Source organism: Gallinula chloropus (genome assembly GCF_964237585.1).
Source record: "Gallinula chloropus genome assembly, chromosome: 4".
Classification (NCBI taxonomy): domain Eukaryota; kingdom Metazoa; phylum Chordata; class Aves; order Gruiformes; family Rallidae; genus Gallinula; species Gallinula chloropus.
The window spans coordinates 65243547-65266160 of record NC_140088.1 but is presented as its reverse complement, the minus strand read 5'-3'; the positions used below and the strand labels follow the sequence as shown (position 1 = coordinate 65266160).

The 22614-nt window shown below is 44.0% G+C and overlaps 1 protein-coding gene across 2 annotated transcripts in view; it reads left to right on the top strand.

Annotated features, from left to right (window-relative positions):
- FAM13A (family with sequence similarity 13 member A) overlaps positions 1-22614 on the top strand; it is a gene marked incomplete at its 5' end in the record, with an annotated part of 124806 nt that overhangs the window by 58046 nt on the left and 44146 nt on the right. The window contains 2 exons of one of the 2 annotated variants that reach the window (XM_084262638.1): positions 7450-7531; positions 18508-18549. In XM_084262638.1, the coding sequence (XP_084118764.1) occupies positions 7494-7531; positions 18508-18549 (80 nt within the window). Of the gene's footprint in view, positions 1-7449; positions 7532-18507; positions 18550-22614 lie in introns of those variants that run through there. The other variant, XM_084262637.1, reaches the window with a different exon arrangement.

Genomic DNA, 22614 nt, shown 5'->3' with positions numbered 1-22614 from the left:
AGGCTGCTTGGATGTTAATGACTTCCAGTCATTAAGGCTTTGACAGAACTCCTGGAAACAAGAGGTTCTAACACCCATTCCTCAAGTCCTTGCATGGTCCTCAAGCTTTCTTGATTCAGAAGGTTCGAGTCATTTATGGAGGGATTAATATAAAATAAAATAACATTCTTATTGTCCTTCATTATGGTTCGGAACCAGCTAACCACCTTGAAATGATTACCCTCTTAGGAGCACTGCTAACAGTGTTTTTCTAAAATGTGTAGATGGTTCCTTAAAAAAACTCAAAAAACAACAAAACATCACCCTGAAATTCCAGAAAGCTTCAAATTAAAAAAAAAAAAAAAAAAATCAAGTGAGCACCATTCTGAGAGCTACTGAGCATCACAGAAAATAAGGTTTCCTCAAAATTCTCATTAGATTTTGCTTGATTTATGCCCCTTATGGAGAAAACCTTGGATTTTCCCCAGGACTCAAGAGGTACATTAGGAAGTTGCAAGCCTACAGACCTTTCTCTTTTTGTTCTGAACGTTCCTGGTAACTAAACACAGGCTTATGTTGTACTTCTGTTGCCCCTCAGCATCCACTTGTGCCACTCCTAATATTGCGCAGGCTGGCCTGCAGCAGCAGAGGTGCATGTTTGCTCGGCCTGGACAGGTACAGACTCCAAGCCGATGTTGCAAATGAGGGGCGCAGCATTGAGCCAAGTATTGTTGTATCTGGCTGCACATAAACAATAATTTGTGTTTCTTGATGTACACACAGCTGGGTGCAGGAAGAAGCCCTTGGACTGGCCCAAGAGGGCTTTCCTCCAGTCAAATGTGGTTAGGTGTTCATCTATCTGGTCAGAGTTGTCTTTTAGCCAGGCTCTCCCCTGTTTCCATTGCAGAGGTATCTTACATCTCAGCAGAGATACAGAGTTACTTTTGCTCAGCTTACTCCTCTCTTAGTGCCTCCTAGCCAGAGTTGGTCTCTCCTGCCAAGTCATCTTTTCCTACCCCTCTCCTGGGAGCCAGGCTGGCTGCCGGGGCGCTTGTGCAAGGCAGGAGGGCTCCTTTCAGTCACGTCATTAGCAGAAGAGGAGCTATTTCTAGAGGGTTTTTCTGGAGGGTAACTCTGCTAGACTGCCTCCCTTGCCAACATGGGCAGCAGTTTATCTTTGAGTGAAAAGCCACATGCACCAAATGTGAATGGCATGGCCTGCTCCTCTGCTTTGCTCAGCCCTTAAGGGCTGTTGATATTTTGTAGCGCTCAGGGTGAACTAGGAGCATGTCACTTGAGGATACTTTAGAAAGCAGTAAACATGGTGGGTGCAAAGGCATGGGACTCAAAGGACAGTCAAAGGACTGGAAGTTGGGCAAGTGTGAAACCAGCAATATTTTTGGTAGGGAATGGAAGTAATGCAGGGAGTAGCAAGGGCTCATTTTAAAAAATTTGGATTCTTTTTGTTGACAAACGAAAGCTTTTCAGTGTTTTCTATGGCAAGCGTTTTCCTTGGTCTGAAACAGCTGAATTTTTAAAGGGTCTTTGTGTGTTGTATAAAAATAACAGCTGAAAGGAGTAGGAGAAAGTCCATTGGACATTAATATTAGGAAGTTTGTTAGATTAGCAGAGCTTTGGGAAAAAGCTTGCTTTGAAAATAACTTGTACATGACCGGACTTCTGCGTGTTTGCTTGCTCTCCCATGCTCTGGCACTTGAACTGTGGAAATGAAGAACCAAGTGACCTGTTGCACAGCATGCTTTACCCTGTTCCCACAGCAGATTAGCTGGCACAACCATTCATTAACTTGATGCTTTCCCAGAAAACCCTTTAGGAACCTACTCCCAATCCTCCCCCTTCTCCAGGAGGAAAGCCAAGAAATAATTTCTGGGCTATCCCATGGGGCGAGAGTCTTTTGGAACCAGTTGACGTGGCTGACAAGCGGGTGTGACGGCGCTTCCAAAGGATATTGCAGCTTAATGGAGAGTAGTCACAGCAGCTAATCCAAGTCTCCTGGGAGCTTGGGGTGTCCCTCTCGATGGGAATCGTGCTTGCATGCCTATCTGGTGGCTGAGATCAGGAGATCTGAGAACATGAAGCTCTGAGAAGCTTTCAGCGTGGTGTTTACTTTTTTCCTGACCCAGCAAGTTTAAGGAACAGTTCTGGAATATGTTCTCTCCTTAATAGATTGTAACTAGCTTTGTTTAAAAGGTAATTTGGCCTCCAAGTAGCGGGAAGGAACAGAAGAGCTACAGTGCAACAAAACAATATATTCCCCACAGATATGCCAACAATACTTGTGTTTCCATGCCAGCACAAAAAAATAAAAGGGGTAAAATTCAGTCAACTGCAAGCAACCTTGCTGTTCTTTTGGGCAAGAGTCTTATAAGATAAGAAAATGAGTAAGAAAATTCTGCAACTTATGTCTGGGCAGTTAGCCTGGTTAGATGTTCCTAAACAGAGGCAACTCTTAAGTTGTAAGAACATTAAAAATTGACCATCGTCTTTGATGAATTGCATCAATACTTAGTTATCTTCACTTGTTAAAAATACCTCATTTCTAGTCATAATTTGTCTGTCTTTGACTCCCAGCCATTAGATCTTGTTCCGCATGTGAGGACTAGGTCAAATATTAATGTGTCCTGCATTCATAGGCTAGTGTTTTTAAAAAGCACTCAGCATGCAGGGTTTAGTTTATGTGTTCCTTTCATGGGTTGTGTCTGAACAATCCTCAGTTTTACACAGCTTGCTTGAGAATGGGAATTCCTGAGCTCATCAAAGTCTTCTGCAGCAACCACCCCAGTAGGAAATACAGGCATAATACGCCTTTTCCATGCAGCATCCGTATTGATGCCTCCAAGAAAGTTATTACTTTCTTTACCCACACAGTCACTCAGCACTTGTGTAGAAATGCTGATCTGGCATGATGTTGTATCACCCAGTACGGGATCCCCCGTTGTCTTGCATGTAGCTCCCAGATTTGGCTCTTACGTGAAACCTCTGATGCTGGCTTGCACGCAAGGTACAGAAAGAACCACCAGCATTATTTTACATTTCTTTTTCAGATCATTGATAAAAGTACTAAGTGATACAGGGCTGCATACCAGCCTTGGGAAGTCACTTCCTTGGAAAGTACTTACCCCATTTCTGAGGATTCCCCTTTTACTAAATTATGGTTTTGAATTATTAGTTGCTCTTCTTGGTTGTGCTCTTTTGGACAGGGCCTATTTAATCATCTGCCTGCTTTGTTTGGACATGAAGGGCTACAGTTTCCAAATATGGTTTCTATTTACATGTGACTTGCTTATTTCATGTGTGCACAAATCTTCTGGCCTGCGGGAGATTTTCCAGGGTATTTATCATCCATAATTGCAGATGTTTATATGCACAGATACTCTAAAGAGAAAAATGCGTGTATCGATGCATATGTGTGTACATAAATAATGGCATTTTAGATTTTGTATTGGTGCATTCTTTAATTTTAGATCTGATGGTATCTTTACTTTGCATCTCATGTTTCTCCCACAGGGAAATTGTTGCATAACTTAGTAAACACTGTGGGAATACATTGCTAGCATTGAGCAGAACTCAAGCATCTTAAAACCCCTCAGATTTTATCAGACCAAGCAAGATATTTTTTTTCTTTTTTAAAAAAATAGTTTCCCATTTGTGTATTGCAGTGCAGTGAGACAAGGGATAAATGCTTTTGGGGAGGCAAACGCAGCCACACACTCATAAAATCCATTATCTAGATCACTTATATCCTCTTATGCTGTTCATAGATCCTCTTCTCTTGTTGCTTTATATACTGAGAAAATGACTTGGTGTGCAGCTAAGTATGAAAGGAAAGAGGAGGAAGCACCTCAGTAATGATGATTGACAGGAGACTTCCTTTCCAAATGTGTGTTCATTCTTTAAGCGTCAATGGTGGCGGAGAAAAGTGATTATTCATATTTAGTTCCAGCCTGTGTCTTTTTTCCTTTGTTTAATCTCAGCAAGGAATCTGCAGATCAAACAGTTTGAACCCAGGTGTTGCCTTGGCATAGGTGCTGAAGCGTGGTGTTGGCATTTTAGAAAGCTTTATTGTTTTTATTGCTATTTGTTGTCTGTTTTACTGATGTGTTCCCAGTACAGTAAGGAGTGTACAGTCAGTGGAGAGGATGCTGTGCCTGTCCCAAGAGAGGGATTTTTTCACCATCCTCTGTGTGTATGTTTGGTGGTACCATAAATAGCCACTGCGGTGCATTGTTGCTGCCAACAGATGGTTTTGGCCTTTCTGAGCAACAGGAATGCAAGAATTGTATCAAACTTGTAGAAGAGGTTTTGTTTTCTGTGTTTAACATGAGACAACAACAAGTACAAACAAATCCAAATCAAAATGTTCTATTGTTATAAAAGCCAGGTTTTATACATGGTAACCTGGCTTGAATTATGTAAATTTAAAAGGGTGTGAGAGGGCAGGGGGAGGGTAGGAATTCTGTGTCTGTCAAGTAGCAAGTTGACTTTCACATAAACATCTGTCAGAAGGAAGTGGAGTTGTTTGGAAATAAGACTGCAGTTTTCTGGCAGCTTTTGTCTGCCTGCATCGTACCACAAGCACATCACTTGTGGTCCGTACCCGTGAACAGAGGAGGTGAATTAAGGAGTTGTGTTTAGCAGGGTGAGATTTTCATTGTGATGATATGAACTGAAGTAAGGTGATGTGCACCACGAGGCGATTTCCTGCTGTTTTGAGTAGCAGGTACTGCTGCTCTTCCTGATGGTTGGCCAACTGTGCCTTTTTAGAAGTTCACTCTATTTGACGTTTCTCCATGTTAAAATCTTTCATTACAATATCTGCAGCGGCTGAAATAATTAAAAGCTTGGGAAACCAGCATTGCTAGCAAAAGTCCACCAGCTGCAGGTTTTTCATCTTTGATCTTTCTTTTAGTGGGTGTTGAAGTTGCAGGTCAGTCAGTGTGCAGGGAAACGTGAGCTAGGGTACCTTTTGGCAATGCTGAAGAGGTAGGCAATGAAGGCAGGAGAAAACTGATAGCCAATTGAGACGAGTCCACAAGAAAACAGAAACAGAATTTGGATCTGAAGGTGCTGATGGCTCTGGGAGCCCTGGGCAACTTTGTTGTTCTCTCAAGACGTGGTTGATTTTTAGCATGATGCCATGAACTAGCTTTCTTCACTGATGCTACTTCCTAAATTAATTTTTCTGGCTATTACAGTGTCTCTTCTTCTTGGCGAATTCTTTGTTAAGCGTCTTAGTACTTTTAAGCTCATCTATATAGGCAAGTCCTATGGAAGTTACAACAGAGTAGCTAGAGTATAAATTCAGAGTACAGCAGCTATTGTTATTCCACTTCTGTTTATTCAGCAAGCTGCTCTGGAGAACCCTGACTCCTTCCCCATGTAGGTGGGTCTTTAATAAAATGTGGAACTATTTTTTTTTTTAATTGGCATCCTGAGGGTAACACTCTGTTAACAGAGGGTAATAAACTGTGAATAATTGTCTGTGTATAAAACAAGACTGGCCAGGAAGAGGCAATTTGATTTATTGTCAAATTGTGAAACAGTACAAGGTGCTTTTGTTTTACACTGAAGCAGTTTCATGTATCAGAGTGAAAATCTTTCTCTCATGGTTTTAGCTGTTTGAGAGCACATATGGTGCATTTAATTTAACAGGAAGTCATTGAGATATGCATTTAATTGCCACAGATAAGAGCAGCCCAGATTGGTGATGGCAGAGTGCATTATCAGCATTGCTGACTTTCCTAAAAAGGGGCCCTATGCTGTGCCTAGTGTGACTCTGGCGCAGCAGAACAGGCTTGTGCTGAGGCAATGGGCAGAAGCATTACTAATGCACTTCTTCCAGCCAGCCTGCTGACAGGAGCAAATATTAAACAGTTCAGTGTACCGAAGCTGAGCCACTTCTCAATTGACCTCTGCATCTCTATACCACTGTTTGAGGCTGCAGCTGCTGGCTGCTCTTGTTTTTAAGGTAGAAAAGTCCTCTGCCTCCTGCTGAGAAAGGTCAGGAACTTCTAGGCATCCCTATGAAATGTCTGATATCCTTCTGCTAACCTGTGAGTGGCTGCTGCTTCTCCAGAAAGCTGATGTGGCTCACATCTAACATGCGTGGCCTGTATTTGTCGTAAATATACAGGTACTGAGCTCTTGCGACAGCTTTCTCCTGAACCAGTGCCAGTCTTTTCTGGGGGCAAAGGTGCCTTTAATATTGACTTAATTTTTGAAGATCTCAATGTTTGGCTGTGCCAGTTGGCCATTAGGATTTGACCACCTAAAATGTTGAAAGGATCCATCTCTTATGCCTCTTCATCAGTTTGAGATTTGTCCCCTTCTCAGTCACATTCAAAGTTTTCAGTGTGGTAATGGTCACAGGTCAGGCAGCAGCAGCAGTGTTTCTGTCCAGTGTTGGGGGAAATTGAAAGTGATCCCTCAGGTGTTCTGGGCAGATGAGGTGCAAAGGTTAAAAAAACCCAACTTTGGGTATGCTCCTTCAGCAGCCATCAAACATTTCAGGGTGAGACCTTCTGCCAGATTGCATACTGTTCATTTTCCAAGGCTGCTGTGTCCTGGGAAGTAGCACACCCATTGTGTGGGGTTCTTTTGTCGCCCCTCTTCCCAGCCCTAAATTGCCACCAAATGAAATAGCGTGATCGTTGTTTCAGAGCAGTATTTGGTCAGCAGCCACAGATGCAGAAGCATTTGAGTAAGTTTGGCTTCTGCAACCCCTATCTCTTCATCTCAAATATTAAGAGAAGAGTTCTCATGTGCTCCTTTTCACTGCGTGTCCAGATCAGTCAGCCAACCACTGCACCAACCCTCTGAAGCCCGGGTAGCATGCACTGCCATCCAAAGGGATGGCACGTTCAAAGGCCCAGTTGTGCCATCGACACACGTGTGTGCGGCAGCGTGGCTCTGAGGGGGCAACTTGCGGAGGGGCAGTAGCCCAGCAGTGGTAGGGCAGAGTGTGGGGCGGGCCCGGAACATGCCGAGTGCCCTGCCCGTGGGCAGCCCACCTGCCCCCGAGAGGACCCTGTGCCAGCGCGGCCAGGGGAAGGAGGTTTGGGGTGACATTTAGGAGGGGGCGGATTATAGTTACTGAAAGGGATACAAAAGACCTGGTGAGGTCTCTGTTAAAAGGTATCCTGTGGTAATTACACCTCAGCTTGTGGCATTCTTACAGGTCCAGGACCAAGTGGACGTCATAAACCCCCTGCAGTTAAACCGTGGGTGCCGTGGCCGGTGAGGCGGGACGGGGCGGGTGGCCCACGTTCCCCGGTGGAGCGAGAGGGGGCCGGGCCGGGGCTTTCTGCGGCGGGGCGGGTCGCTGTCAGCCGCCAACTCGGGGCTGGCGGTCCTTTCGCCCCTCCCCGGGGCCGGGCCGCACCGCCGGCTCCCCGCGGCGAGGCGCTGGCGGCGCTGCGGGCGCGGCACGGCGAGAGCAGAGGCGAGGCGGGCGGCTGGCTGGCTGGCTGGCTGGCTGGGTGGGCGGCGGCCCCATGGCCAGCATGGCTTGCGAAGTCATGCCCCTGCAGAGGTACGTGCCCGGCCGGGGCAGTCCCCGGTCCAAAACGCTGCGCGGGCAGGCGGGCGCGGGGCTTGTGCTGGGCTGTCCGGCCCGGGGCACGGAGGGGTGCCGGGACTCCGGCCCTGCCAAGGAGGGCAGCGCCGCTCCGGGCTGGCTGCCCGGGCGCAGGAGCAGGTTAACGGGTCAGTGTATCAACGGGGCTCCGGGGCTGGGGGAGAGCTCTGGTTTCCTCGTGCGGGGGGGATGAGGGGAGGCGGCTTGATGTAGCGCCCCGAAATCCGCGCCGTGCTCTCCTTGGGGTGAGCCTGCCGCGGGGTGGGAGCAGCTCGGAGGTTTATAGGGATTTGGGTGCACCGCGGGGGCATCCTCTCTCGAACAGCGGTGGGTTTTTTGACGGCTCCTTGCGCCCGAGCAAACCTCTCCCTCCCACCGCTTCACTGCAGCAGGGGCTGTAATGCGGTAAGGGAGCCCAGCCGAGCCCGGCCGGGCTGGCCCCTGCGCACACCCCACCTATAGCTGTCTGCTTGCACAACCAGCCTTGCTGTGCCTTTGCAGCTGCCTGCACAGCATGGGCGAGAGGTTTAGTTTTTGGAGGAAAAGGGCTGTTTTGTTTCCAGGGTGTCGAGACACACCTCCCTTCAGCACCAGCTGTGTGTACCTGTGCTGGCATGTGCTCCTGCCACAGGCTGCCAGGGATAATTGCAGGCAGGCTGTTGAAATGGCAGTGCACGGACCCACTGGGGAGGGGGCAGAAGCGTACACAGTCCCCTTACTGGGGCGTTATTATTTTATTTTTTTTTTAATTGCTCTTTCAGTTCTTAAAATTGTGCATTCCATATATCCTTATCCGGATTCGAATGGGCCGGCTATCAATCTTTATGTAACCTACAAACCAGTAAATAAGTAATTTAGCATGCCATTTCAGCAGTGTGGTGGTGCTGTTTCAGCAGAAGCTGCGGAGTTGCAGCTTACTTGGACACGATAAAATAGCAACTGAAATCGCTACCCAAACGGTTATTGTCTTGATAAAGCGTGGGGTTCTCTGCAGATAAATGTGGAGGAAGTCTCTTTTGCAGTGATGCAGTCGCAGGGTTCCATGTTGACTGCAGAGAAATAGAAATGCAGTTTGAATGTCTTAAAGGAGTAGTTGTAGTGCATCCTTCCTGTTTGAAGGGCCAAAATATTTTTTAGCTTTTGGTATTCCCAGCAGAGGTCAGAACAAGTGGTTGTTACTGTGTTCCTGATTATTCACCCCAGGGGAAGACAGGTTTCACAGGGAAACTCTAATTAGGCTCTTTGGGTTTTGTCATTGCAAGGATTAACTTGTGATCAGTTACAAATGCACTCTGCACTTTAAAAGTGAAGATTTTTTTTTTAAACTCCCATTAAACTTTGAGCATGGTGCAGAATTGTTTAAGTTTTGAAGTTAAAAAAAGAGAAGATTCACAAAATTCTGGCTGCTTTTCCATCCTTTTGATCTATTTTTAGCATGTGTGTGCTATACTTTTTAACACTTAATTTTCTTTAGACCTAGGGGCAGACAAGCACAGGCTCCCAGATCCCTTAACAGTGACATTCTCCAGGTTGCACCTTTATTTTTTTTATTACACCCCATGGACCCTTGTGTCCTCCCTTCTCAGTGCAGAGTTTTGCCACAGAAGATGGTTATGCTGGCAATTTTTTACAGCTTCAGGAAGGGTGCTGCCTGATAACGGTCAGTACCAGCACAGGTAACAGTATGCTTGTAGCTGCCGTGAGGTGGATGCTGCTGTTCCAGCTGGTGACACAGGCAACTCCCTGTTTGTGGGTCTAAAGCAGACTACAGGCAGCCTCCAGGTGCTGCAGCTTGGGGCACTTCCCAAACTGACAGCACCCGTCTCCTCCCTCAAGAAAGGGAATGAGCTGCCAGCCGTGATCACGCTTAATTCTCATCCTGAGCAGATAAAGTCCCTCCTGCCCGTCCGTCTCCTATGGACACCCCTCTCTGTGCTCTCTTTGGGCCACAGGCTGGGCATGCTGCACCTGCCATGGGAACCCTTCTGTGCTGAAGCAGTACTGATGGATCTCTACATGGCTGGTGGCTAAAATTTGGGAGTGGGAGAAAGGGAGTGTTTAAGAAGCTGTGACATTTAAAGAGCATTTGTCACTACAGTGGCAAAGTATTCTATCAACCAAGGAATCTGTAAGCTCTATGTCTGTCTTCCTAAAAATGGTGTAGTGTGCTTGCATAGAGCCCTGTGTACCATACGGTGTCATTTTATTCTATATATAGATGTCTGTGGGATGGCACATGATGGGACATGGTGGCCTGCTCCGAGGGAGGGATAATAGGGATGTCAGGGTTATGTGGCACCTAACATCTAGAGGTGGAAGGTTGAATGTGTTGAACCCTCCACTTCAGTAGGTACTATATTGCCCAAGCTCTGTAGAGGCACCCGTGAATGTCACATGGGTTGCATTTCTGATTTTCCAACCACCTATTCACCAGTAATTGTCTCTTCTGTTGCTAATAGGCTAACATGCTGTCTGAGTAGCATTAGCTTGCTTTAATAACCTAGGTTCCTAGTTAGAGCATTACTAATGCTGTTACTGTATATTTTAATTCATTTATTCCGGCTCGGTCTATTGCAGATTTAACAAAAGCTGTGCAAAGCTGAACCCTGTGGCCACCGCCTTTCCAAATCGCCTCTGCCAGTTTCCATAGGAGATAAGAGAGACCGAGGTACATGCTCAGTGGCCTCTCTTACTTTGCACTTTACCTAAAGAAATCAAGGCAGAGGAAGAATGAAGCCATCGCAGGTGTTCTTAGAAAGTGCATCTGATAGGCGGATGGAGTGTGACTGATCTCTTTCTAACCTGTACAGCCACAGCTGTCTGCATGGGCTGTCACTTGCAGTCATCATCAGGGTGGTTTGATTTACCATACTGGTTTGCTTGCTTGGGGACTTTCACAAATACTGAGTAGCCTGAGAACACCATTTGTGTTCCACCACATTTTCTACTTTTTTTGGAATGTCTGCTGTGTTCTCTGTAACAGGTTAGTAGCTTTGTGCGTGTAAAGTTGTATCATAAATAAGTCTGATCCTTTGGACTTCGTTATCACTTTCTATCCAAGGTACTGGGAGTGCTTGACAAGCCCTAGTGAAGTATGTTCTGGAATATGTATGTGCAGTGTGTTCTCTGAGGGTGGAGAGAACTGGAATCTGGTGGGTTGTTTGGTTGGTTTGGGTTTTGGGGTTTTTTTTTGGTGGAAGAATTAAGAGAAAGTCAAACCCGTGATTCTCATCTTCCTCAAGTCATAGTCATCGCCTGTTACAAAATGCTGTGTGAGCCTCTGGCCTTCCAGACTTGCATCTGACTCGCAGCTGGGTACCCTGTCTTGTCAGAGCTGGTGTGGTAGGTGTAAGAGCCTGTGGAAGTGCTTCCTGGGTACCACTCGGTGCATGGTGGGGGGCTGACTAAAAGAGGAAGTCGATGTGGAAAATTTCTGTGGTGGTTGTGGGCGAGAAAATAAGAATATTTATCTAAAAACTGAGTTCATGGATAACTCTGCTTGAAGCATGCAAACGTTTAACAAACAATCCTGAAAACAAAATCACTGGTTACCTAGTAACAGTTCTTCACCATTACAATGCAACAGGTATGTTTGCGTTATGCAACCTCTCACTGTTAAATTCTGAGAAGAGGTGAGACTTTGGCTGGTACATTCATTCCGCCTCTTTCTGACCCATTTTCTAGTTTTATCCTAGTGAGGACTATTGCCAAACCACAAGTAGCAGCAAAGACACTGCCCCGTCTTTCATAATAAGCCCCAACTAGTTTAAGAAGTGAAACAACAAAAGCAAGCTGTTTTACATTGACGTCATTTTTATAAAAGATAAACATATTTGCAATCCAGGAGGATAGTGAGTAGAAAATAATTATACAGAATTATGTTGTCAGGTGTTCCAGAAGATTCAGATATGTTAATATAAATGGAAAATCAGCCTCTCGCTCACAGTGGCATTTAATCAGCAAGAAGCTCTGCTCATTTCAGCTTGCCATGGGATAGCCTGTACTCCCCTGACGTCACTTTGAAGCAGGAGAAGGTGTGCAAACAGGCTTTAGGGTATTTTATTAAATTTTTTTTGCACTCAGGCAACATGCCTCAATCTCAGTGCCCCCTCATGCACAGCCTGCACAGCTACACCTTTGGATGATGCAGAAATATTCCCAGTGCGTACAGCTGGGCTGTATGCTAGTGCTTCCAAGAATTAAAAGGCTCCTACTCTAGGCTTGGGTGCTTGTGCCTTAATCTTGGCTGTGGAAAATAGAACAAGAAATAGTACGTGCTCAGAGATCAGAGTATTCACCTCTGCTTGTCTTGATGAAATAGTAATATTGGCATTTTGAATGCCAGTTAAAGCAGGACACAGAAGCTCACGCTTTCGGAAAGCTGACAGGGAACCCCAAAAGAGGTCTCTTTCTACAGCCCCACAGTTACATTGCTGCACGCGGTGATCTCGCAGGTTTAAGACATAACTTAGTTGAGAGACCTTCAGGAAAAACACTGCTGAAGAAGTGGCTTTTGGGAAGACAGCAGGATCCTTTGGAGAAAAATATCTAAACCAGTACCGATGCACTCGCACTCAAGTTATTGGAGATATTTTGCAGAGTATGTGAGTTCAGGATAAAGAATACCAGCTACTGTTTTGACATGTGGCTGATTTGGTGAGTAGCTTATGCAGGTGCTTAAGCATGAGCTTAGCTTGGTTTCAGTGGTAAGCATGGTTAGGTGTAAGTGTAACTGTTGTGAAGACCAGAGATAAATACCTGAAACAGCATGTTATGGTTTGGAATGTAGAAGTTACTCTTCAGGGAAAATGTAGATGCTTGCATGGAAATAGTTCTGACAGAAATAGCTGTTAAACTTTTCTTTCTTAGACAGTTACTCTACAGTGTATTCTTCTCCCTCCCCCTCTGATTAAGTGTATAGAGCAATGGTGGCATTGCTCAACAATTGATGGTGAGTGCTGGCTTTTAATGATGACCATTGTATCACCACAGTGTTATCATGTTAGATTAAATTTATGGTTACTGGTGCATCAAGGATGGTATTATTCTTTTTTTGCATAACATACTTCAATATTCTTGCTCTATTTGATGGAATAAGCTTACATTGCCTTCTATTTCTCATTTGCAAAAAACATTACCTTTTACCCACTGCTGTGAAGCACAAACTATGAGTAAATCACTCTACTGAGAAAATAAGTATGCAATAAATTTCCATGAGCAGTTTCAATCTTGCATTTGTCTCAAGCTTTATGGGGAAATGACCTGGGGGAGTGAGGAAGCAGCTCTGAAAAATTGTGAATGAGACAAGACATTCAGCAGAAGCTCTACTGGTTTCAAAATTGAGGCTTCTGTCTTCAAAGTTGTTTTTAGTGTTGCTAATGTTGAATGTCAGAATAAGTAAATAAACAATATTGTTAAAATCCCCTGCAACTGCAGAAATGTCATGTCTGTTAATCCAGGGTGGCATGATACTTCTAAATGGTGAGAAGAAAATGATGGAGGAAACTTTGAAGTCTTAGTAAGTCACCCAAGCTCAACCGTCCTTTCCTTCCACTGAAAGCTGCGTTAAGTTTTGATATCATTAGTACTTTGATGCCACTGAATTTTCAATGCCTTTTAGTTTGATTGCATTCAAATTAGAAGCAGCAATCTCATTGCCTGAGAAAAGCGTTCTCAGTAAAAAACAGTTTATTTCCTTTGAAGTCCAGAATATCTGTGGTGGAATAGAAAGCAAGCCATCTCTTATCTAACTTTTAAGGTCAGAACAAATAGAGCCTATGGTAAGGCATTAGGAAAACATGACCTTGGCTGAGCAGCGTGCCCCTGCCAGTGTCTAGGCCCTTCATCTCTGGTGCAAAATGTTGACATTTGAGTCTGAGTTTTTTTAATTTTTTTTTTTAATTTAATTAACTAAATGTCCCCTTTAACTTTTGAAGAGAGATGTGAAGTAGGAAACTAACCATAGCTTTACAATGGAGGTTCCAGGGGCAGTAAGCCAGGACAGAAGAACTGCTGATAAGTGCAAATAAAACAAGGGGGAACGACCCTGAGGCACCCTCTGACCTGGGGTATCCATGTCCATACATGGGCCAAATAATCTGGGAGATTCACATAAATGGGTGTCTTAGAGCTTCAGCTCTAAAGCAGGTTCAGCTGCTCCCTTATTCTTTCTGAAGGGCAAGATGAGACATCAAAAAAGAAAAACGCTCAAGAAAGGAAAACCATCGTTGCGTTTTGGAGAATGCCAGGGGTGAACGGTTTCCTCTAACATTCCTCTTGCAAAAGGGGGAGGCAAAAAAAGGTAACTGTGGTTCTGTAATGAAAATTTATCGTTTAACAGTTAAACATCGGCCAAGTTTTCCCATTTCCTTCTTTAGAGACAGAAAGGATGTGTTGTGTAAATGCTGTAAAATAAATGTGCCTGAAAACCCAAAGCTGTGCTAAACGAACTGGTGAGCGATACCAGCGTTCCTTCCAGTCTGACAAACATTTTATTATCACAGTGGAGGTCACAAGCAAAACAGCATTGCTTCTTTATCCATACAAATAAAGAAAACTAGTTTTTTCAGTTTGGCTGATATTTGGTTTGGGTTTTAGCAAGAAGGAAGTGATCAGATACTTAGGTGTTCTTTAGGAGTGTGAGAAAGTGATCTCCCATTTGTTGCATGAAAGAGCAATTAATTGCTGTTGAATCCCTTCTCCATGGGGAGCTATGTGTATATCTGAGAAGGAAGATTGAGTGCTATATTTTGCACTCAGCTGCTTGGCCAACCATTCAGTGATAGTTGAATAATTGATTCATTTTTTTTAAAGTTATTTCACCACTTCAGTGCTTGCTGGCCATAAAGCACCTGTAATGCTGGACAAAATCTTTTGAGGGTATTTAAGAAAAAAAAAAAAAAAAAAGGAAAGAAAAATCCCCCACAAAAGCAAACAAAAAACCCAAGAAACACCACCTAATTTACTATGAAACCTGATTGTCTAATGGATAAATTTTGCTGGGCAGGGTAGAAATTGAGACTTTGTAAGAGGTGCACATGAGAATTACTTGTCCCCTCCGTACTATGGACAGCTGACTGGGTTTGCCACGTCACTGTGCCAGGTATTAAGCTTCCTTGCTTTCAGGAAAGATTGTGTATCCCTCTAACCAAAGAGGAATTGCGCAGCCCAAGTACAGTTAAATGTGTCTTAATGGCTTCTAGCATTTTCTTTTGAAAGGTTATATGATAGAAAGGGGTTCCTTACAGATACTAATAAACAAGGCGATTAAGTAACAAGTAAGCAGTTGTCTTTCAATCAACATAGTGTGAGTGATAGTGACAAAGAATCCTGTGTTGAAGGTTTTAAACCACTTTCTAGCCTGCTTATTGTGTAATATTAACTGATGATCATTTCTGATTCATATCTTGTACATTTATCTTACCTACCTGTCTTTAATATCCAAAACCATGTGGTGAGCTATACACAGGTTCAAAACCTCTCAGGCGAAATTTTAATTTCTTCTGTTAAACTAATCTGTGCTTGTGTGTGTAATATAAGCATATCAGTTTATTACCTTACAACACAAACAATTATTTCATAAAGCATTTTAATCCAAACAGTTCTTGTACACTAAGTGATTGCAGTGGAGCTTGGTGGCCTCCCATCTAATTTGAGGGATTGTGAGTTATGTGGAATAGCTGGTTTCAATCTGTTTGTAATTTAGACAGCTCATGTTATCCAGCTTGTTCAGATGAGGTGACGAAGGTCCATGAAGTTAGGGAAAAACATTTGGTTTTTATTCTTTTGGGGGAAAGGGATAGTGTACTTTACTGAGATGCAGGAGATCTTTGTAAAGTTAGAAGATTTTTATGGTTTTCTCAAAAGCCTAGATTTCATACTCGTTACCGTGGGGCTCTTCATCCCAGTTGCAGCTACTGATCAGTGCTGTGCATGTAAGGCTATGAAGCATTATTGGAGAAGAGAAGATATGCACAGCCACAGTTATCAACCACGTGAAGTTCTGAAAAGTGATAATATAAATCAAACTGGTGTTTGGTTTCTGACTTCTCTAGAGCTTCCTTTCCCCCCATTCCCGGTTCTCTTGTTACTCTGTATGAGTGGATAATGTTTCTTTGTGCAGAAACAAAACTTGCTTGAATACATGGAATAGTGGTTGTACTTACAGTGGACGAAAAGGAAGGAAATGCAAGAGGTTTTGGAGTCCCTGCTGAATAGTACTTTTCCACCTCATCTGTCAAAGCAACTAGTGGGAGTACTGAATATGTGAATGTTATTTGGGCTTTTTCAGTATGATTATACTTCTGTGACTTGGAAGTTAATTACAAACTCTGAAGGGCTTTCATGATGGAAAGAAAGCATATTTGGTATGGCTTTGACATCTGCCCGTTGTACACAAAGTAGGATTTGGTGCTGTCATTTGAAGTTTGATGCACAGAAATCTTGAAGACTTTTCTCACGCACCACTGGGACTTGTTTGCATTGAGATTGCAAGTACAGCCATTAGCATAATGAACTGAACATAGAAAAAACACTTTACCAGCAGCTTTGTGAGCTTCAAGTAGCTTCTTTACACTTAAAATAAAATAAATCCATAAATGCTAAAAAAAGAGCTAACTTGTGCATACAAACTGAGAGACTGTGCACGCCATCAGGAGAGGGAGCCTGTACCTGGCAGAGGTTCTTACCTGTGCTGTCACTGCAGATCATCTTCTGGGAAGGTCCCTGATGGGCACTTTCCCTCTATGTTTTCTAGGCTGCCTCAGAGCCATAGCAGTCTCTTGCAAAGACCCTTCAGGTGATGTTTGCCTCAGGTCTCGCCTAGGCAGCTGTGTTACCTACCTCTGTGTGCAGGTTGGGTCTCAGAGGACGCACTCATTGCTTCTGCAACAGTGACTGACTCCAGCTTGCTCAAGCAGCTGCAGATAAGGGCTTGTGGAAGTGGCAGCAAAGTTTCCAGTAGCAGTCATGCTCCCCGCCTCCTTAGAGAGCTGCCGAAAACTGCCCCGTCACTGTTGGGCTTCAGAGGCGATGCGAGGTTTGGCAGACGGTGCTGGTTTCGGAAGCAGCTTCTCTTCCTTCCGGTCCATGGTATTTTTTTGTTACCCTTGAATCAGTATTTTGGGCTTCCAGAGTGACGTGCAGGAAGGTCTTTTCTGTAGATAGCTGTAGCCGTCTCTTTATGAATCTCGGCATACTGTAGTTGGGAGGGGGGATCACAATCATGCAGAATTAAATCCCTGTGATTTTTTTTCCTGGCATGCTGGCTTGCCTGTCTGTCTGTCTGCCTGCCTGCCTTCCTGGCCTTTCTGAGTCCCTTGCGTCCTGCCTCCTCCCTCGTGCTCCTGCCCCCCAGATGAATTTGGCATTCATATTTGTGGATCTGTTACAACACTGGCTGGGTTCAAAATGAGCCAAATCCACCTCTGGCTACATTCAGGGTGCAAGCAGGGTGCTTACCTGGCTGCAGGCTGGTTTCAGCTCGCCTTGCTGAGGGAGCTTCCTGCTGGCTCCAGTGGGAGCTGCAAAAGGTACCTGTGACTAGCTGATCTCCTAGCTACAAACCCCACGGAGATGTTCCTTTCCCCTTTATTCTCTGCTTGGAGAGGCTTTCACAAAACCAATAAATAACATCTTGAAAATTCAATACATTAATGGGACTCCGTCTGGGTTTTCAAAAATGTCTCAGGCTTGATCTTCAGATCGCTGTTGAAGGTTCACAGGCATGTTGAGGCGATCAAAGTCCCCAGGTGACTTGAGCTTGAAACTGAGTTCACCTTCCCCAGAGCATTCTCCCACATTCCCTTATCCTCTGAACAAGCTCAAAAGCAGTAGATGCCTTCATAGTGTGGCACTATCCCGGGTCCCGGCACTGAGTACCTGTGGCAAATTGCTGAGTGCTGGAACAGTAGTCCCAGGCTTCTGGAACAGCAGGAAAGCAGCAGGGAAGTGCTTGGTTTCTAGTGTTTGTGGGATGTTCCCCTTATACTTTTGCTTCAAATAATTTATGCTGCTTCCCATCTTTCCTGTCAAACCTGCTGTTCTCTTCACAGCAGTTAGAAGTCCTCCGGGGACAGATTGACCCTGGTGGCATTTACTTGTGCTTGGAAGAATGCAGATTTCCTGCTTTGGAGAGTTACAAGGCCTAGATTGTGTGCAGGGCTGACCATTTATCTGTGTCAAACAACGAGGTGAAATTTGTTTGAACCCTTTCAGCATGGTCTTAAACCATCAGTTCACCACAGGTTTAAGCTCCAGCAGCACTTGGTTACCCTTGTGTCAGCACAGGCATGAAGACCTGGATCAGGGAACAGGTCAGCCATGCACCAGATAGTTATGTTCAGGGCAGGTCACTTGACCACTGAAACACTTTTTTTGTCAGAGGAGCACCAGGCCAGCCAATGGCAGCCCCAGATTTCTGCAGAGTCAAATCAGCTTTCCACAGGAGCGATAACACTGGGAAATTTGTAGCCGCCTTGTGCATACACCTGTGGCCATGTCTTTGGGCTATCAAGATGTCATTTGTTTTTTCTCTACTTTTGCTTTAATAGGCAGGTTGTTTAATTCTGGAATAGCAGGTGCCAAAAGGCTCTGGTGGTTTGGTTGCCAAAATGCTTTACTGTTGCTATGGGAATAGTCCTTGGGCTGCTGCAGAGCTGGAGGGACTCCTGGCTGTCTAGCAGGAGATCTCTTACACCCCATTTGTGGACACTGAGGAATGACTTGGATTCTCAGGATTTAAGGAATGTAACATAAAGGTCTCTCCCATGGGTACAACCAGAGGACAAAACAGACATGTGTTACCTCTGTAATGAGTGTACTGTTTCATTTTTGTTATCTCTGCTTTGTAAGAGTGAGTATCTTGCTGTAAATGAGCTACAAATACAAGACAGAGGTACATACTAACTTTAAAAAATATGTTTTGTTTTTAGCTCCCAAGAAGATGAGCGGCCTATGTCACCCTTCTACGTGAGGTATTTACTCAATTCTTTTAATTTCTTCTTCTGTGTGGGATTGACTTGTTATTGGAATTAAATGTGGAGAAAGATGCCAGAAATGTGAAGAGCCTGTAATCAAGCTGAATATTAACGTTAAATTTATAGCTATTGCCCAGCTAGTAGGATGAATGAATCTTCAGAGACCCAAACTCCATTGATTTTATTTATTTTTTTTTTAATTTAGAGATGAGGCTCAGGGTTTAATGCCAGTCTTGTAAATTCTTAATTAGAAGATGGCCATTTGTTTCCTCTTAAGCTCATTATGTACCCTAGATGACCATGAGTAGTTTATAATCTGTGAGCACAGGAAAGACTTTTACCATGAGCTTTGAAGAAGTGGCAACATGTGCTGCTCAGAAAGAAACCAGGAACCAGATTGTGAGTCAGCAGCCCGTACAGCAACTGCTGCCCTGCCACAGCCCAGGAAAGCAGGAGAGTGCCTGGGTCCACAGCGTGCCTGCCTGCAGGGAAAGGCACTCGCCCGGCATGTGAACAAATCCCTTTTCTTGTTTTGCCAACTGGAGAGCAAAGTCACTGCTTGTAAAAGTGGCCTAATTCTGTTGACATCAGTGAAAGTTTGCTCTGCTTGCTTCAGTAGCAGGCTCAATTCCAGTGCTTTCATTTTTACTCAGTGGAAGAACAGGAGCCAGAGCAATTAATGGTGAAGGGATGCAGAAGAGGAAGGACCAGATATTGTAATCATGTTCTTTCATCTCTGTAGAGTTTAAACAAATAAAAAGAAATCCCTGTGGTTCTTTTTGTGAGAGCAGTGATAGTTGGAATACTTACAGTGATCTCTTAAATTTCTTAATTCTCTTCCATATACTCCTATTTATCTTTGTAGCCCGTTTTTTTTTCATAGAGAATTTTTCTAAAAAAGCTACAGGAAGTGTACATTATGTGTACACCCTTAATATGGAGACTTGCATTAAAACTGTGCAGAAATGTGGATCAGTGATCTGTTCATGGACTAGCCTGGTTGCATGGTCTTGCCTGCCTTCCTGTTGATTCACTGTCAGTGTATCTGTGCATGTGTTGCCTAGTATGTGCTTCAGAAGCTCTGTAATGTCCAAGGAGGTTCTGCCTTTTCCTTTGGGACATTATTTTCTAGCTGTATACATGCTACTGTCACAAATTTTTCCCAGTTTAAATTCTCATTTTGTCTTTCCATTGAAAATAGTCACATTTTTCCTTTTTCTTTCTGGCTGGATGTGACCTTCAAATGATGGTGGCTTCCATTAAATTACCATTTGTCTTACTGCTTGTAACTGTCCTTCCAAGCTTTTTCCTGAATCATGGAAAAATGATCTAGGAAGGCAGTTCTCTTCAGCTGGCCTTCCTGGGGCTGCTGAGGAGATGGGGAGCAAGGAGTGGACCTGGGGTGATTGGTATCGAAGCAGGACATTTCTGAGAGGGAGGAAGCATGTTTGCAAATTTTACATAGAGATGTGGGCATATTAGGATGGGGACAAAGAATGAGTGTGTCCACTGGTACAAAGGGATGGCTTTCCCTGGGAATGTATTTTGCAAATAGAAAGGGAACAGTCAGGAATAAACAGTTGAGAAGTGAAGAAATGGCTAGTCAGGGCAGAGAGGGAGCAGCACACCTTGCAACATAAGGCATCATACCAAGCTTGCATCTTACTGTAACACTGCTGAGACACAAGTACCTGTAAAAAAAGCTAACAGTTTGTAAGTCTTGCTGCTATTTATCACACATCAGAAACATGTACTCATGAGGTCAGTTGCCAAGTGCAGTTAATTTGGCAGGGGAGCTGCTGCTGGCTGTTTAATTTGTGGCGCTTCAGCAACTGAGAACTTGAGTGGGTGGCCAGGTTCTTCTGTGCAACTTCGAATGTTCTAATTGTTGCCCCAGAGATCGGCATGATATATGTAGGAATTGCACTCCAGACCTTAGGAAAGGAAGGGGACGCTGTCTGTTTCAGCCAGCTGATGGCCAAAGCTATTTGTGTTGCTACCAGTCACATTTACTGGCGAAATATAGTCCAAGTAATCCTTCAAGTGAATTGTGAATGCATTTATACAGCAGTTCTGTATAGATAATTATGCAACAAGTTAATTAAATGGGAACAAGAGCTCTTTAGCTTCCCAGCACTTCATAATACTTAGCTTCTGTCAGACTGAAGGAGCATTGTACCCCTCCATAAACCAGTTTTGGTAAGATCAAACCGGAGACTTCTTTCCTCATGTCAGCTAGCAACAGAGATGTTTCCCTGGTTGTTATTTTTAACAGCAGGGCAAATGCTTGAGGCCTTAACTTTGTCAGAACTGTCAGAGTGCCACCAATACACTATTTCTTAAAATGGCACTGATTTAGGGTTGTGGATTTGTTTGGTGGGTTTTTTTCTTTTGACATTGGGAAGTCATGACCAAGTATAGAATTAGTCTCCACTGCTGCTCTGTAAGGGAATAAACAGTCATTAACAGTATGAGAGTGAGTGGTAAAAGAGGCAAAACTTGACTTTGGTTTGTCAGGAGAGATGATACTGGTACCACCAATTTATTTTATTTTGTAAGACTTTCCTGAGAGAGGAAGAAAAGTGATAAATTTCATCTGTCTCATGTTGGCAGAATGCTTCATACATGCCCTCTGTATGGAGAGAATGGGCATTAGTGCTAGAGGTGAAAGATGGGGAGGGAAGGGGTGAGACCTCTAAGTCTTGTAGGAGAGGAGAGGGAGAAGAGTGCTAGCAGAGCTCCCTAAGTGCCATGGATTTTTTTTTTTCTTTAATAGCCCCAAAATAGAATCATGCTCATGAATTGGGCTTATAGCAGAATTGAGGAGGGGTGAATGGGATGGGGATGTCCTCTGGGAGAAAATATATGACAGCGAGATATAATATAGGGTAATTGAAATTTATATATGTATGCATATAAAAAAGATGAGCATGAGATGTAAGATACAAGATGAGAAATAGTAAGGTAGGTAATGAAGTCATACATTTCAGGACTAATAATGAGAATCCATGACATAAAAGGAGAATTCCTTGCATTTGGAAATGCCATGGAAGAAGAGGACGTGGGCATACTTGTTTGTGGAGGGATGGAAGGGAGTCGTGGGGTGAAAATACTCAAGTTGAAGTAAATCACATGACAGTGGATATATGAAGTATTTTCAGTATACTGAGAGGAAGTATGAATGTACTTGTATGAGAGTCAGATGAGGCCTTGTACAGTTTTGGTGACTCATGTTCCATTGGATTAGATTTGTGAAGATGGTTAAAGAAGTGGGCAGACACAGTTGGTGGAGAAAGATGGACAAAAGAGTGGGGAAGGTTTGTTTACCATAAGAAATGAACCAGAGTACACATATTCCCTCTGGGTTTTAGACAGCAGGGGATGATTGTTTATGTTAATTAACACTACTGATACAAGAGAAAATATATACAAACAGACTATGAATAAATTTGGGCAGAAAATTAGAAATTTTGTATCTGGAGCCTTCTTTTGTTGAGCATTGCAAGAATGAGGTGAGCTTGACCAGATTGTGAGATCCAGGGTTTAATTGCTTTTATGTGCTGCTCAGCAGGGTTATCCTTTCCCTTTCTGCACTCCTTGGTAAGACAATTTGTTGACTCAGCTGTGCTCAATCCCAGGCAGGGAGATTTCTGTCCTGTTAAAAGAAGAGGAAAACCGAGCTGGGTGATTGATTGTTCCAGGGAGTCATGCCCAAAGGGCATTTACCTTCCAAAATCTTCTGTAACAAAATCTTGTGGTAAAGGGAGTTGAGATTGTTTTGGAGAAGAAGGTGCAGCACTGCTCACTGTGTAACTCTGTAACAAGGCAGTGAATGCCAGCGGTGCGAGTAATCAGTCCTGAGAAGTGGTGTGCAGGTTCAGGTAACGAAGCAGCATCTGGCAGCGGCGATTCCCTGTAAGCAGACGTCTGCTCAAGGTGTGCAGGGCGTTTTGAAGACACAGAATGTGCAGACGTGCTCCCTGCCGGTGTATGTGCTGTAGCTTTGGCATTAGTCACGTAGACGGTTTCAGAGGAGTGTCCTGATAAGTACAGCCTGAGATA